The sequence below is a fragment of the Salvelinus fontinalis genome, chromosome 8 (genome assembly GCF_029448725.1).
Source record: "Salvelinus fontinalis isolate EN_2023a chromosome 8, ASM2944872v1, whole genome shotgun sequence".
Classification (NCBI taxonomy): domain Eukaryota; kingdom Metazoa; phylum Chordata; class Actinopteri; order Salmoniformes; family Salmonidae; genus Salvelinus; species Salvelinus fontinalis.
Genome location: NC_074672.1, coordinates 24,304,709 through 24,316,412, shown reverse-complemented (window position 1 = coordinate 24,316,412; position 11,704 = coordinate 24,304,709). Strand labels below are relative to the sequence as shown.

Genomic DNA, 11,704 nt, shown 5'->3' with positions numbered 1-11,704 from the left:
CAGCCTCCACAGTCAGTGCTGGAGGAGTACGTTTAGTGGATGGCCCAAACAACTGCTCTGGCAGGGTGGAGGTGTATTATGCAGGCCAGTGGGGTACAGTGTGTGATGATGACTGGGACCTTCTGGATGCCAAGGTAGTGTGTAGAGCGCTGGGCTGTGGGGTGGCGCTGGAAGCCCCGGACCAAGCTCACTTTGGCCAAGGCAGGGGGGAGATCTGGTTAGATGATGTGGAATGTTTTGGGAATGAAGAGGCGCTGCTTGGCTGCAGCTCAGATGGACTGGGGTCACACAACTGTGGACATTCTGAAGATGCAGCAGCGATATGTGAGTGGCAGTCAGGTAAGTGTGTGGTTGAATTTTCTCAGAAGATTTATCTAAACTACCAACACCAGCCAGGGGCTTGTGTAATGCTACCATTTCTCCCCTCTCTCTCCCTCCCTCTCTCTCTCTGTCTCTTTCTCTCCCTCCCTCTTTCTCTCTCTCTCCCCCGCTCTCTCCCTCTTTTTCTCTCTCCCTCTCTCCCTCTTTCTCTCTCAGGTCCATCCCCTTCAGATTTCCATTGTGAGTAATTTAAAAATTATTCCCCAATGGGCACAGACATCAATTCAATGTCTATTCCACGTTGGTTTAACGTAATTTCATTGTAATGATGTGGAAACAATGTTGATTTATACAGTGTGTTCCCAGTGGGTCTTTATTTTATGTTTCAATTGCAGAAAACCTCACTATTTGCAAAGAAATTATGGTCACATCAGATATCCTGTATATTCACACGTCATGAGAGGAAACCCTTTACCGCAAGGGCAAATCGACAGATTTTTCACCTAGTCAACTCAGGAATGCGAACCGCCAACGCTATTACCCGCTTGGCTACCTACCGCCTTTGACCTTTGACAATGGTAGGTGCTGTCTGTCTCTCCAGCAGTAGTTGAAGAGGAAAGATTAAAATCAAATTTATTGTTCACATACACGTGTTTAGCAGGCCGCTCAGCAAGGAAGAAGCCACTGCTCCAAAACCGCCATAAAAAAATCCAGACTACGGTTTGCAACTGCACATGGGGATACAGATCGTACTTTTTGGAGAAATGTCCTCTGGTCTGATGAAACAAAAATATAACTGCTTGGCCATAATAACCATCGTTATGTTTGGAGGAAAAAGGGGGAGGCTTGCAAGCCGAAAAACACCATCCCAACCGTGAAGCACGGGGGTGGCAGCATCATGTGAACAGGCAGTGGCTCAGGTGGTTGATGTCCTTGATGATCTTTTTTGCCTTCCTATGGCATCGGTGCTGTAGGTGTTCAGGAGGGCAGAAAGTTTTCTCCCGGTAATGCGTTGGGCAGACCGCACCACCCTCTGGAGAGCTTTGCGGTTGGTGGCCGTGCCGTTGCCCTACCAGGCGGTGATACAGCCCAACAGAATGCTCTCAATTGTGCATCTGTAAAAAAAATTGAGGGTTTTATGTGTTAAGCCAAATTTCTTTAGCCTCCTGAGGTTGAAGAGGCGTTGTTGCGCCTTCTTCACCACACTGTCTGTGTGGGTGGACCATTTCAGTTTGTCAGTGATGTGTACGCCGAGGAACTTGAAACTTTCCACCTTCTCCAGTGCGGTCCCGTTGATGTGGATAGGGGGGGTGCTCCCTCTGCTGTTTCCTGAAGTCCACGATCATCTCCTTAGTTTTGTTGACGTTGAGTGAGAGTTTTTTTTCCTGGCACCACACTCCCAGAGCCCTCACCTCCTCCCTGTAGGCTGTCTCATCGTTGTTAGTAGTCAAGCCTACTACTGTTGTGTCGTCTGCAAACTTGATGATTGAGTTGGAGGAGTGCATGGCCACGCAGTCATGGGTGAACAGGGAGTACAGGAGGGGGCTGAGCACGCACCTTTATGGGGCCCCAGTGTTGAGGATCAGTGAAGAGGAGATGTTGTTTCCCACATTCACCACCTGGTGGTGACCCGTCAGAAAGTCCAGGACACAGTTGCACAGGGTGGGGTTCAGACCCAGGGCCTCGAGCTTGATGATGAGTTTGGAGGGTAATATAGTGTTGAATGCTGAGCTATAGTCAATGAACAGAATTCTTACATAGGTATGCCTCTTGTCCCGATGGGACAGGACAGTGTGCAGTGTGGTGGCGATTGCATTGTCTGTCAATCTATTGGGGCGGTAAGCAAATTGAAGTGGGTCTAGGGTAGCAGGTAAGGTGGAGGTGATATGATCTTTGACTAGTCTCTCAAGTCACTTCATGATTACAGAGGTAAGTGCTATGGGGCTATAATTATTTAGTTCAATTACCTTTGCTTTCTTAGGTGCAAGGACAACGGTGGCCATCTTGAAGCATGTAGGGACAACAGACTGGGATAGGGAGAGATTTAAATTATCTGTAAACACACCAGCCAGCTGGCCTGCGCATGCTCTGAGGACGCGGCTAGGGATACCATCTGGGCCGGCAGCCTTGCGAGGGTTAACATGTTTAAATGTCCTACTCATGTCGGTCATGGAGCAGGAGAGCCCACAGTCCTTGATAGCAGGCCGCATTGGTGTCCCTGTATTATCCTCAAAGAATTGAAGAAGGTGTTCAGCCTGCCCGGAAACAAGACGTCGGTGTTCCTGGTTTTCCTTTATAGTCCGTGATTGTCTGTAGACCCTGCCACATACGTCTTGTGTGTGAGACGTTGAACTGGGACTCAACTTTGTCCCTATACCGACGTTTAGCCTGCTTGATTGCTTTGCGGAGGGAATAACTACGCTGTTTTGTATTCTGCCACATTCCCAGTCACCTTGCCATGGTTAAATGCGGTTCTTTGCTCCCTTCTATCCAGTTTTTGGTTGGGGTAGGTTTTAATAGTCACAGTGGGTACAACATCTCCTATGCACTTCCTGATAAACTCATTCACCGTATCGTTATATGTGTCGATATTATTTTCTGACGCTACTCTGAACATATCCCAGTCCGCGTGATCAAAACAATCATGAAGCGTGGATTCCGATTGGTCAGACCAACGTTGAATAGTTGTCACGACGGGTGCTTCCTGTTTGTGTTTCTGCCTGTAGGAGAAAGATGTAATCGTGGTCCAATTTGCCGAATGGAGGGCCTGGGGGGCCTTATATGCATTCTGGAAGGTAGTATAGTAATGGTCGAGAGTTTTAGCAGCGCGAGTACAACAATCAATATGTTGATAGAATTTCAGGAGACTTTTCCTCAAATTTGCTTTGTTAAAATCCCCAGCTACAGTAAATGCAGCCTCAGGATATGTGGTTTCCAGTTTACATAAAGTCCAATGAAATTCTTTGAGGGCCGTTGTGGTATCAGCTTGAGGGGGGATATAGACCGCAGTGGCTACTATTGAGGAAAATTCTCTCGGGAGATAGTACCGTCAGCATTTGATTGTGAGATATTCTAGGTCGGGTGAACAGAAGGACTTGAGTTCATGTATGTTATGACAGTTACACCATAAGTCGTTAGTCATGAAACATATACCGCCACCCTGCTGCTTCCCGGAGAGATGTTTGTTCCTGACGGTGCAGTGTACTGAGAACCCAACTGGCTTTACAGAGTCAGACAGTATGTCTCGAGAGAGCCATGTATCTGTGAAGCAGTGTGTTACAATCCCTGATGTCTCTCTGAAAAGCAACTCTCGCCTTGAGCTCATCAACTTTATTATCCAGAGATTGGACATTAGCGAGTAAAAAACTCAGGAGTGGTGGCAGGTGTGCAGAAGGCCGCCTCGAGTACCTTAATTACTCTGGGGAGAGCAAACAAAGGATCTGGTCCAGGGAAGTTGTAATCCTGGTCTTATTGCTGGAAGTTCTGGTGAGTTACCGCCGCTCTAATATCCAATAGTTCTTCCCGGCTGTATGTAATGACACAGAATAATTCCTGAGCTAATAACGTAAAAAATAGTACATAAACAAACAAAATGCTGCAGAGTTTCCTAAGAACTAGTTGCGATGCTGCCATCTCCGTCGGCACCATCATAACACCATATCATACTCTTTCTCTGTCTCTCTCCCTCTCCCTCTCCCTCTTTCTCTCCCTCTCTCTCTCTCTCAGGTACGTACCCTTCAGATTCAGATTCCCATTGTGAGTAATCTAAAAATGATTCCTTACTTTGTTTCAGTTGCAAAACAAGTCATAAAATGTATTTGTAAAACAAGAAGTCGGTGCCCGTTACGCGTTCCTTCCTTACCCTTCCTCTTAACTCAAACAGCTGACTTGACAGTGCGCCTCGTTGATGGCCCCAACCGCTGCTCTGGCAGGGTGGAGGTCTACCAGGATGGGAGTTGGGGGACAGTCTGTGATGATAACTGGGCTTTGCTAGATGCCCAAGTTGTATGTAGGGAGCTGAGCTGTGGACCAGCCACAGAGGCTCCTCACCAGGCTCACTTTGGTGAGGGGAGTGGCTCAATCCTATTGGATGATGTGGCGTGCATGGGAAGTGAGGGATCTTTACTGGAATGCAGCTCAGGAGGGATAGGAAACCATGACTGTGGCCATGATGAAGATGCCAGTGTAACTTGCATGATGGGTAAGTCTCAGTCTACAATTACAGTAGACAAAAATTGTGTATGTTCAGATGAATTAAGGATAATTTAATACCTGTTTTTCACAATATCTCACTCTCATTGTCAATGTCCATATTTTCCTATTTTCATAACATCCTATTCAAGAACAAGAAGACCCATTTAGAAAGGGTAAGATCAATTCCATACAACTATATTATACATGTGTCATGATGACTGGGACGTGAGCACTGCTGACAGCTCCACTGTATGTGGGCAATTTTTTAAATTTAATTTAACTAGGCTAGTCAGTTAAGAATAAATTCTTATTTACAATGACGGCCTACCTCGGCCAAACCTGGACGACGCTAAGCCAATTGTGCGCCGCCCTATGGGACTCCCAATCACAGCCCGATGTGATACAGCCTGGATTTGAACCAGGCACTTAGACCGCTGCGCCACTCGGTAGCCCTTAGGATGGCACTGGAAGGGCTGGGTTTGGTATGGGAGGTGGTATTCCCATTCTGCTAGAAAACATGGCCTGTGTTGGAACAGAGGACTCTCTCTTTGACTGCCTCTCTGATGTGATAGGTCAGTCATGGTTATATGCTGTGGGGTCTGAATTTATTGACACCCTTGACAAAGATGAGCAAAAATGACTATAAAATAAATAATTAAAATACTGAACTAAATTGTATGCTCAGAAAAATTGGGAAATTATATTATTTATACTAATAAAATTGCTTAGAGAAAGAGATTTTGTTTCACAAGTAATATTTTTTTCTCTCAAAAAGGTAGGGGTCAAGATTATTGACACCCCTGTTTTCAATACCTTTCAATGCTTCACCTTGCGAGGATAACAGCACTGAACCTTTTTCTAAAATGGGTAATGAGTTGGAGAAAACATTGGGAGGGATCTTAGACCATTCTCCATACAGAATCCTTCCAGATCCTAGCTATCCTTTGTCTGAGCTTATGGCCTACCCTCTTCCATTCAAACCACAGGTTTCCAATGTCTTTCAAATCCGGAGACTGAAATGTTGATTTTGTGGCCAATTAACAATTTCTTTGTGGATTTTGATGTGTGTTTGAGATTATTGTCTTGCTGGAAGATCCACTTGCAGCCAAGTTTCAGCGTCCTGGTAGAGGCAACCAGGTTTTTGGCTTAAATGTACTGGTACTGGGTAGAGTTCATGATGTCATTGACCTTAACAAGGGCCCCAGGACCAGTGGAAGCAAAATAGCCCCATAACATAAAAAATATTACTACCATATTTTACAATAAGTCTGGGCTTCCTTTCGGCTCATGCATTTTCATTTCGACGCCAAACCCCACCACTGGCGTGTATGGCCAAAGATTTTCATGTAATACAACAAATATTAACACCTGGAGTTTGCTAAACGGCATTGGCACTTGGATTAGAACCGGTGCTTTGGTCAGATAACATGAAAATAGAGCTCTTTGGCCTTACACACCAGTGGTGGGGTTTGGCGTCGAAATGAAAATGCATGAGCAGAAAGGAAGCCCAGACTTATTGTAAAATATGGTAGTGTATTTTTTATGTTATGGGGCTATTATGCTTCCACTGGTCTTGGGGCCCTTGTTAAGGTCAATGGCAAATAATCCTGCGGCAATAGGAAATGTGAATTATTATATGCATTATACTTAATTTTCATTTTTGTAGAAATTGTTAAATATTTCGTATTGGCAAATCAAGTCTGAAATTTCAAAGTGAAAATTGCAAACTTCAGAAGCCTTCTTAAACCTCAAAAAACTACAAGTTCTAAATTGCCTGCATTGCAGGAAAGTTCTCCTACAACAGGGTGATCTAATTAAGATCCTTTTCCACCTACAAAGTTTTCAACTCAACATCAATCCCACACCCTGTCATCTTCACAGTTCTACCTGTCTATTACAGATGGCCTTTCCAGAGTGCGTCTGGTCAACGGTCCCAACAACTGCTCTGGTAGAGTGGAGGTGTTTGACTCTGGCCAGTGGGGTACAGTGTGTGATGATGGCTGGGATCAGAGGGATGCTCAGGTGATGTGCAGAGAGTTGGGCTGTGGAGAAGCACTAGAGGCCTTTGGATCTGCCAGGTTTGGAAAGGGTAGTGGCTCCATCTCTTTGGATGACTTGGCCTGTTCTGGCTCTGAAGACTCTTTGCTGCAGTGTCCCCACAGTGGCCTGGGTAACCATGACTGTGGCCACCATGAAGATGCAGGAGTCACCTGCGCTGGTAAGATAAATGTTTGTGGCAGGAAGTTTATACATCATTATATTGTATATGTTGGTAATAGGGCTAGTGTTACACTGTAAAAACCAAATTCTACAACAGGTATTTCTATAGACATCCAGCCATTGAACTCCCTGTGGACCGTCTTATTCTCTTTTTGCAGTATTGGCTCGATCTATTATGGGATCTTACTTTATTAACTGGATCAAAATCATGTATAAAAAACCTAGCGCCATATTCACTAATGAAGTCCTTTAAAAATTATTCCTTCAGTGTAGAGGAACCGGTCAAGTTTGCAGTATTTTGTCTGTGCTTTTTGCAATGTTTATAAAGCTATACGCAAAGAAAAACAATGCAAAATTGATGAAACATGCACTCACCTCAGTATTGTTCGTTAACCCAATTGTTACTTAATAAAGTGAACAGGGGTGCACCTAATTTCTAATCAAACCACTTAGTAAATGGAGTTAACAGTTATCTTTGTTTACAGGTCCTACAGAGAACAACAGCATTTTCAGAGTGCGTCTTGTCAATGGTCCCAACAACTGCTCTGGTAGAGTAGAGGTGTTCCACTCTGGCCAGTGGGGTACAGTGTGTGATGATGACTGGGACCTGCTGGATGCCAAGGTAGTGTGTAGAGCGCTGGGCTGTGGGGTGGCGCTGGAGGCCCCGGACCAGGCTCACTTTGGCCAAGGCAGGGGGGAGATCTGGCTAAAGGATGTGCAATGTTCTGGGAATGAAGGGTCACTGCTTGGCTGCAGCTCAGATGGACTGAGGTCACACAACTGTGGACATTCTGAGGATGCAGCAGCGATATGTCAGGGACAGTCAGGTAAGTGAATGGTTGAATTATCTCAGACAACTTATTTAAACTTCCAACACCAACCAGGGGCTTGTGTAATGCTACCATGTTTTTCCTCCCTCTCTCTTTCTCTCTCTCTCTCAGGTCCATCCCCTTCAGATCTCCATTGTGAGTCATCTAAAAATGAATTACCACTGGGCACAGACGTCAATTCAACGTCTATTTCACATTGGTCAACGTAGTTTCATTGTAATGATGTGGAAACAATGTTGATTTAAACAGTGTGTTTCCAGTGGGTCTTTACTTTATGTTTCAATTACAGAAAACCTCACTATATGCAAAGAAATGACGATTCACACGTCATGAGAAGAAACCTCTAACTGACATAACCATTTTGCCTCAGTGCAGTTTGTGGTCACTTATCACCATAAATCTGAGCATTGTTTATGGTCGGTATATTTTAGGTCCGAATAAGAGATTTACATTTACATTTTAATCATTTAGCAGACACTCTTATCCAGAGAGACTTACAGGCGCAATTAGGGTTAAATGCCTAGCTCAAGGGCACATGAACAGATTTCTCACTTTGTCAGCTCGGAGATTCAAACCAGAGACCTTTCGGTTACCGGCCCAAAGCTCTTAACTGCTAGGCTACCTGTCTCCTTTGACCTGGGTCCTGTAATTCAGCTGGCAGACAATGGCAGGTGCTGTCTGTCTCTCCAGCAATAATTGAAGGGGAAAGAATTAACACCATACGATATTCTCTCCCTCTCTCTCTCTCTCTCCGTCTCTCAGGTCCATCCCCTTCAGATTGTGAGTAATCAACAAAAAAATAATTTTACTTTATGTTTCAGTTGCAAAATGAGTCATAATACGTATTTGTAAAACAAAAAGATAGTGCCCATTACACGTTTCTCCCTTTCCCTTCCTCTTAACTCAAACAGCTGACTTGACAGTGCGTCTAGTTGATGGTCCTAACCGCTGCTCTGGCAGGGTGGAGGTCTACCAGGATGGGAGTTGGGGGACAGTCTGTGATGATAACTGGGCTTTGCTAGATGCCCAAGTTGTATGTAGGGAGCTGAGCTGTGGACCAGCCACAGAGGCTCCTCACCAGGCTCACTTTGGTGAGGGGAGTGGCTCAATCCTATTGGATGATGTGGCGTGCATGGGAAGTGAGGGATCTTTACTGGAATGCAGCTCAGGAGGGATAGGAAACCATGACTGTGGCCATGATGAAGATGCCAGTGTAACTTGCATGATGGGTAAGTCTCAGTCTACAATTACAGTAGACAAAAATTGTGTATGTTCAGATGAATTAAGGATAATTTAATACCTGTTTTTCACAATATCTCACTCTCATTGTCAATATCCCTTCTCCATATGTTCATATTTTCATAACCTTCAATTCAAGAACAAGAAGACCCATTTAAAAACAGTAAGATCAATTCCATACAACTACCGGTATATTATAAGTGTATCATGCGGGGCAGTGGGGTACGGTGTGTGATGATAACTGGGACGTGAGTGCTGCTGACGTGGTCTGCAGACTGCTCCGCTGTATGTGGGCGATAGATGCCCCCGTATGGGCCTGGTTTGGTATGGGAGATGGTATTCCCATTCTTCTGGATAACATGGCCTGTGTTGGAACAGAGGAATCTCTCTTTGACTGCACCTCTGATGTGAAAGGTCAGTACAACTACATGCATCCTGAGGATGCTAGCGTTGTCTGCTCAGGTGAGATTAAAGGGGAAGTTCCATATTCAACTGTTAGATGGTTCCTGATCCTGAAAGTAGTTTATTGGGCAGGAGAACTGTAATCCATGTTTCAGTTTTCTTTAAACAGCCACTGCAACCTTTAGCTAATTTTAAACGCAGTTAGCTTTATTTATTATATAGCACTTTTTAAGGTTACATACAGTGGGTTCCAAAATTGTTGACAACCTTGTAAAAGATGAGCAAAAATGACTGTATAAAATAAATAATAACGACCGGGGTCAGCCTGCAGGCAGCTGGCCCACCACAAGAGCGCGATGAGCCAAGTAAGGCCCCCCCAGCCAAACCCTCCCCTTACCCGGACGAGGCTGGGCCAATTGTGCGCCGCCCTATGACAGCCGGTTGTGATACAGCCCGGGATCAAACTCGGGTCTGTTGTGACACCTCTAGCACTGTGATGTAGTGCCTTAGACCACTGCGCCACTCAGGAGGCCCTGCCCTCTTCAATTTAAACAACATGTTTTCATGGAAAATGTTGATTTTGTGGCCAATTAATAATTTCTTTGTGGATTTTGCTGTGTGCTTGGGGTTATTGTCTTGCTGGAAGACCCACTTGCAGCCAAGTTTCAGCCTCCTTCAGAGGCAACCATGTTTTTGGCTAAAATGTCCCGGTACTGGGTAAAGTTTCTGATATCATTGACCTTAATTAACAAGGGTCCCAGGATCAATAGACGCAAAATAGCCCCATAATATCAAAGATCCTCCACCATATTTTACAGTACGTACTGTATGGGTTATTTTCTGCTCATGCATTCTCATTTCGACACCAAACCTACCACTGGTAGATTATTACATACAGGAAGAACTATTGGATATCAGAGTGGTGGTAACTCACCAGCACTACCAGCATTACAACCAGGAATACGACTTTCCCGAAGCGGATCATTTTTTCACACCACCCAGGGCAATTGAACTGATTCCAGAGAGCGACCCAAAACAACGCCGGTGAAAAAGAGGGACTGGAAGCGGTCTTCTAGTCCAACTTAGGAGGAGCGCACACCACCCACCGCTTCCGAGTATATTACTCGCTTTCTGAAGAGACATCAGGGATTGTAACATATTCTGTTTCACGGAAACATGGCTCTCTCGGGATATACTGTCGGAGTCGGTCCAGCCATCTGGATTGTCAGTTCATCGCGCCGACAGAAATAAACATCTCTCCGGGAAGAAGAAGGGCGGGGGTATATGCTTCATGATTAACGACTCATGGTGTAATTGTAATAACATACAGGAACTCAAATCCTTTTTTTCACCCGACCTAAAATACCTCACAATCAAATTCTGACCGTATTATCTCCCAAGATAATTATCTTTGGTTATTGTCCCAGCCGCGTATATCCCCCCTCAAGCCGATACCACAACTGCCCTCAAGGAACTTCACTGGACTTTATGCAAACTGGAAACCATATATCCTTAGGCTGCATTTATTATAGCTGGAGAACTTAACAAAGCAAATTTTAGGGAAAGGCTACCTAAATTCTATCAGCATATCGACTGTAGTACTTGCGCTGGAAAAACACTCAACCATTGTTATTCCAACTTCCGGGATGCATACAAGGCCCACCCCTGCCCTCCTTTCAGCCAATCTGACCACAAATACATTTTGCTCCTCCCTTCCTATAGGTAGAAACTCAAACAGGAAGTATCTGTGCTAAGGACTATTCAACGCTGGTCTGACCAATTGGAATTCACTCTTCAAGATTTTTTTGATCACGCGGACTGAGATATGTTCTGGGTAGCTTCCGAGAACAATATTGACGTGTACACTGAGACGGTTACTGATTTCATCAAGAAGTGTATAGGAGATGTTGTACCCACTGTGAGTATTAAAACCTACCCTAACTAGAAACTGGATTGATGGCAGCATTCGCGCAAAACTGAACGTGCAAACCACAACAAAGTAGTAATTCCCTCGGCAAAGCAATCAAACAGGCAAAACGTCAGTATAGAGACAAAGTGGAGTCGCAATTCAATGGCTCAGACATGAGACGCATGTGACAGGGTCTACAGACAATCAGACTACAAAAGGGAAACCAGCCATGTCATGGACACCAACGTCTTGGTACCGGACAAGCTCAACACGTTCTTTGCCCACTTTGAGGATAACACAGTGCCACCGACATGGCCAGCTACCAAGGAATGTGGGCTCTCCTTCTCCATGGCCGACGTAAGTAAGACATTTAAACTTGTTAACCCTCGCAAGGCTGCCGACCCAGACGGCATCCCTAGCCACGTCCTCAGAGCATGCACAGCTGGCTGGTGTGTTTACGGGCATATTCAATCTCTCCCTATCCCAGTCTACTGTCCCCACATGCTTCAAGATGGCTACCATTGTTCCTGTACCCAAGAATGCAATGGTAATTGAACTAAATGATTATCACCCCGCAGCACTCACTTCT

At 45.0% G+C, this 11,704-nt stretch overlaps 1 protein-coding gene across 1 annotated transcript; it reads left to right on the top strand.

Annotated features, from left to right (window-relative positions):
- The first annotated feature begins 243 nt into the window (after positions 1-243).
- LOC129861445 (deleted in malignant brain tumors 1 protein-like) lies at positions 244-9,703 on the top strand. The gene is made up of 6 exons (XM_055932823.1): positions 244-339; positions 6,397-6,733; positions 7,221-7,562; positions 8,477-8,778; positions 9,023-9,266; positions 9,696-9,703. Exons 1-6 carry the CDS (start codon positions 244-246, stop codon positions 9,701-9,703), a joined length of 1,329 nt encoding a protein of 442 aa, XP_055788798.1.
- The last annotated feature ends 2,001 nt before the right edge of the window (positions 9,704-11,704 follow it).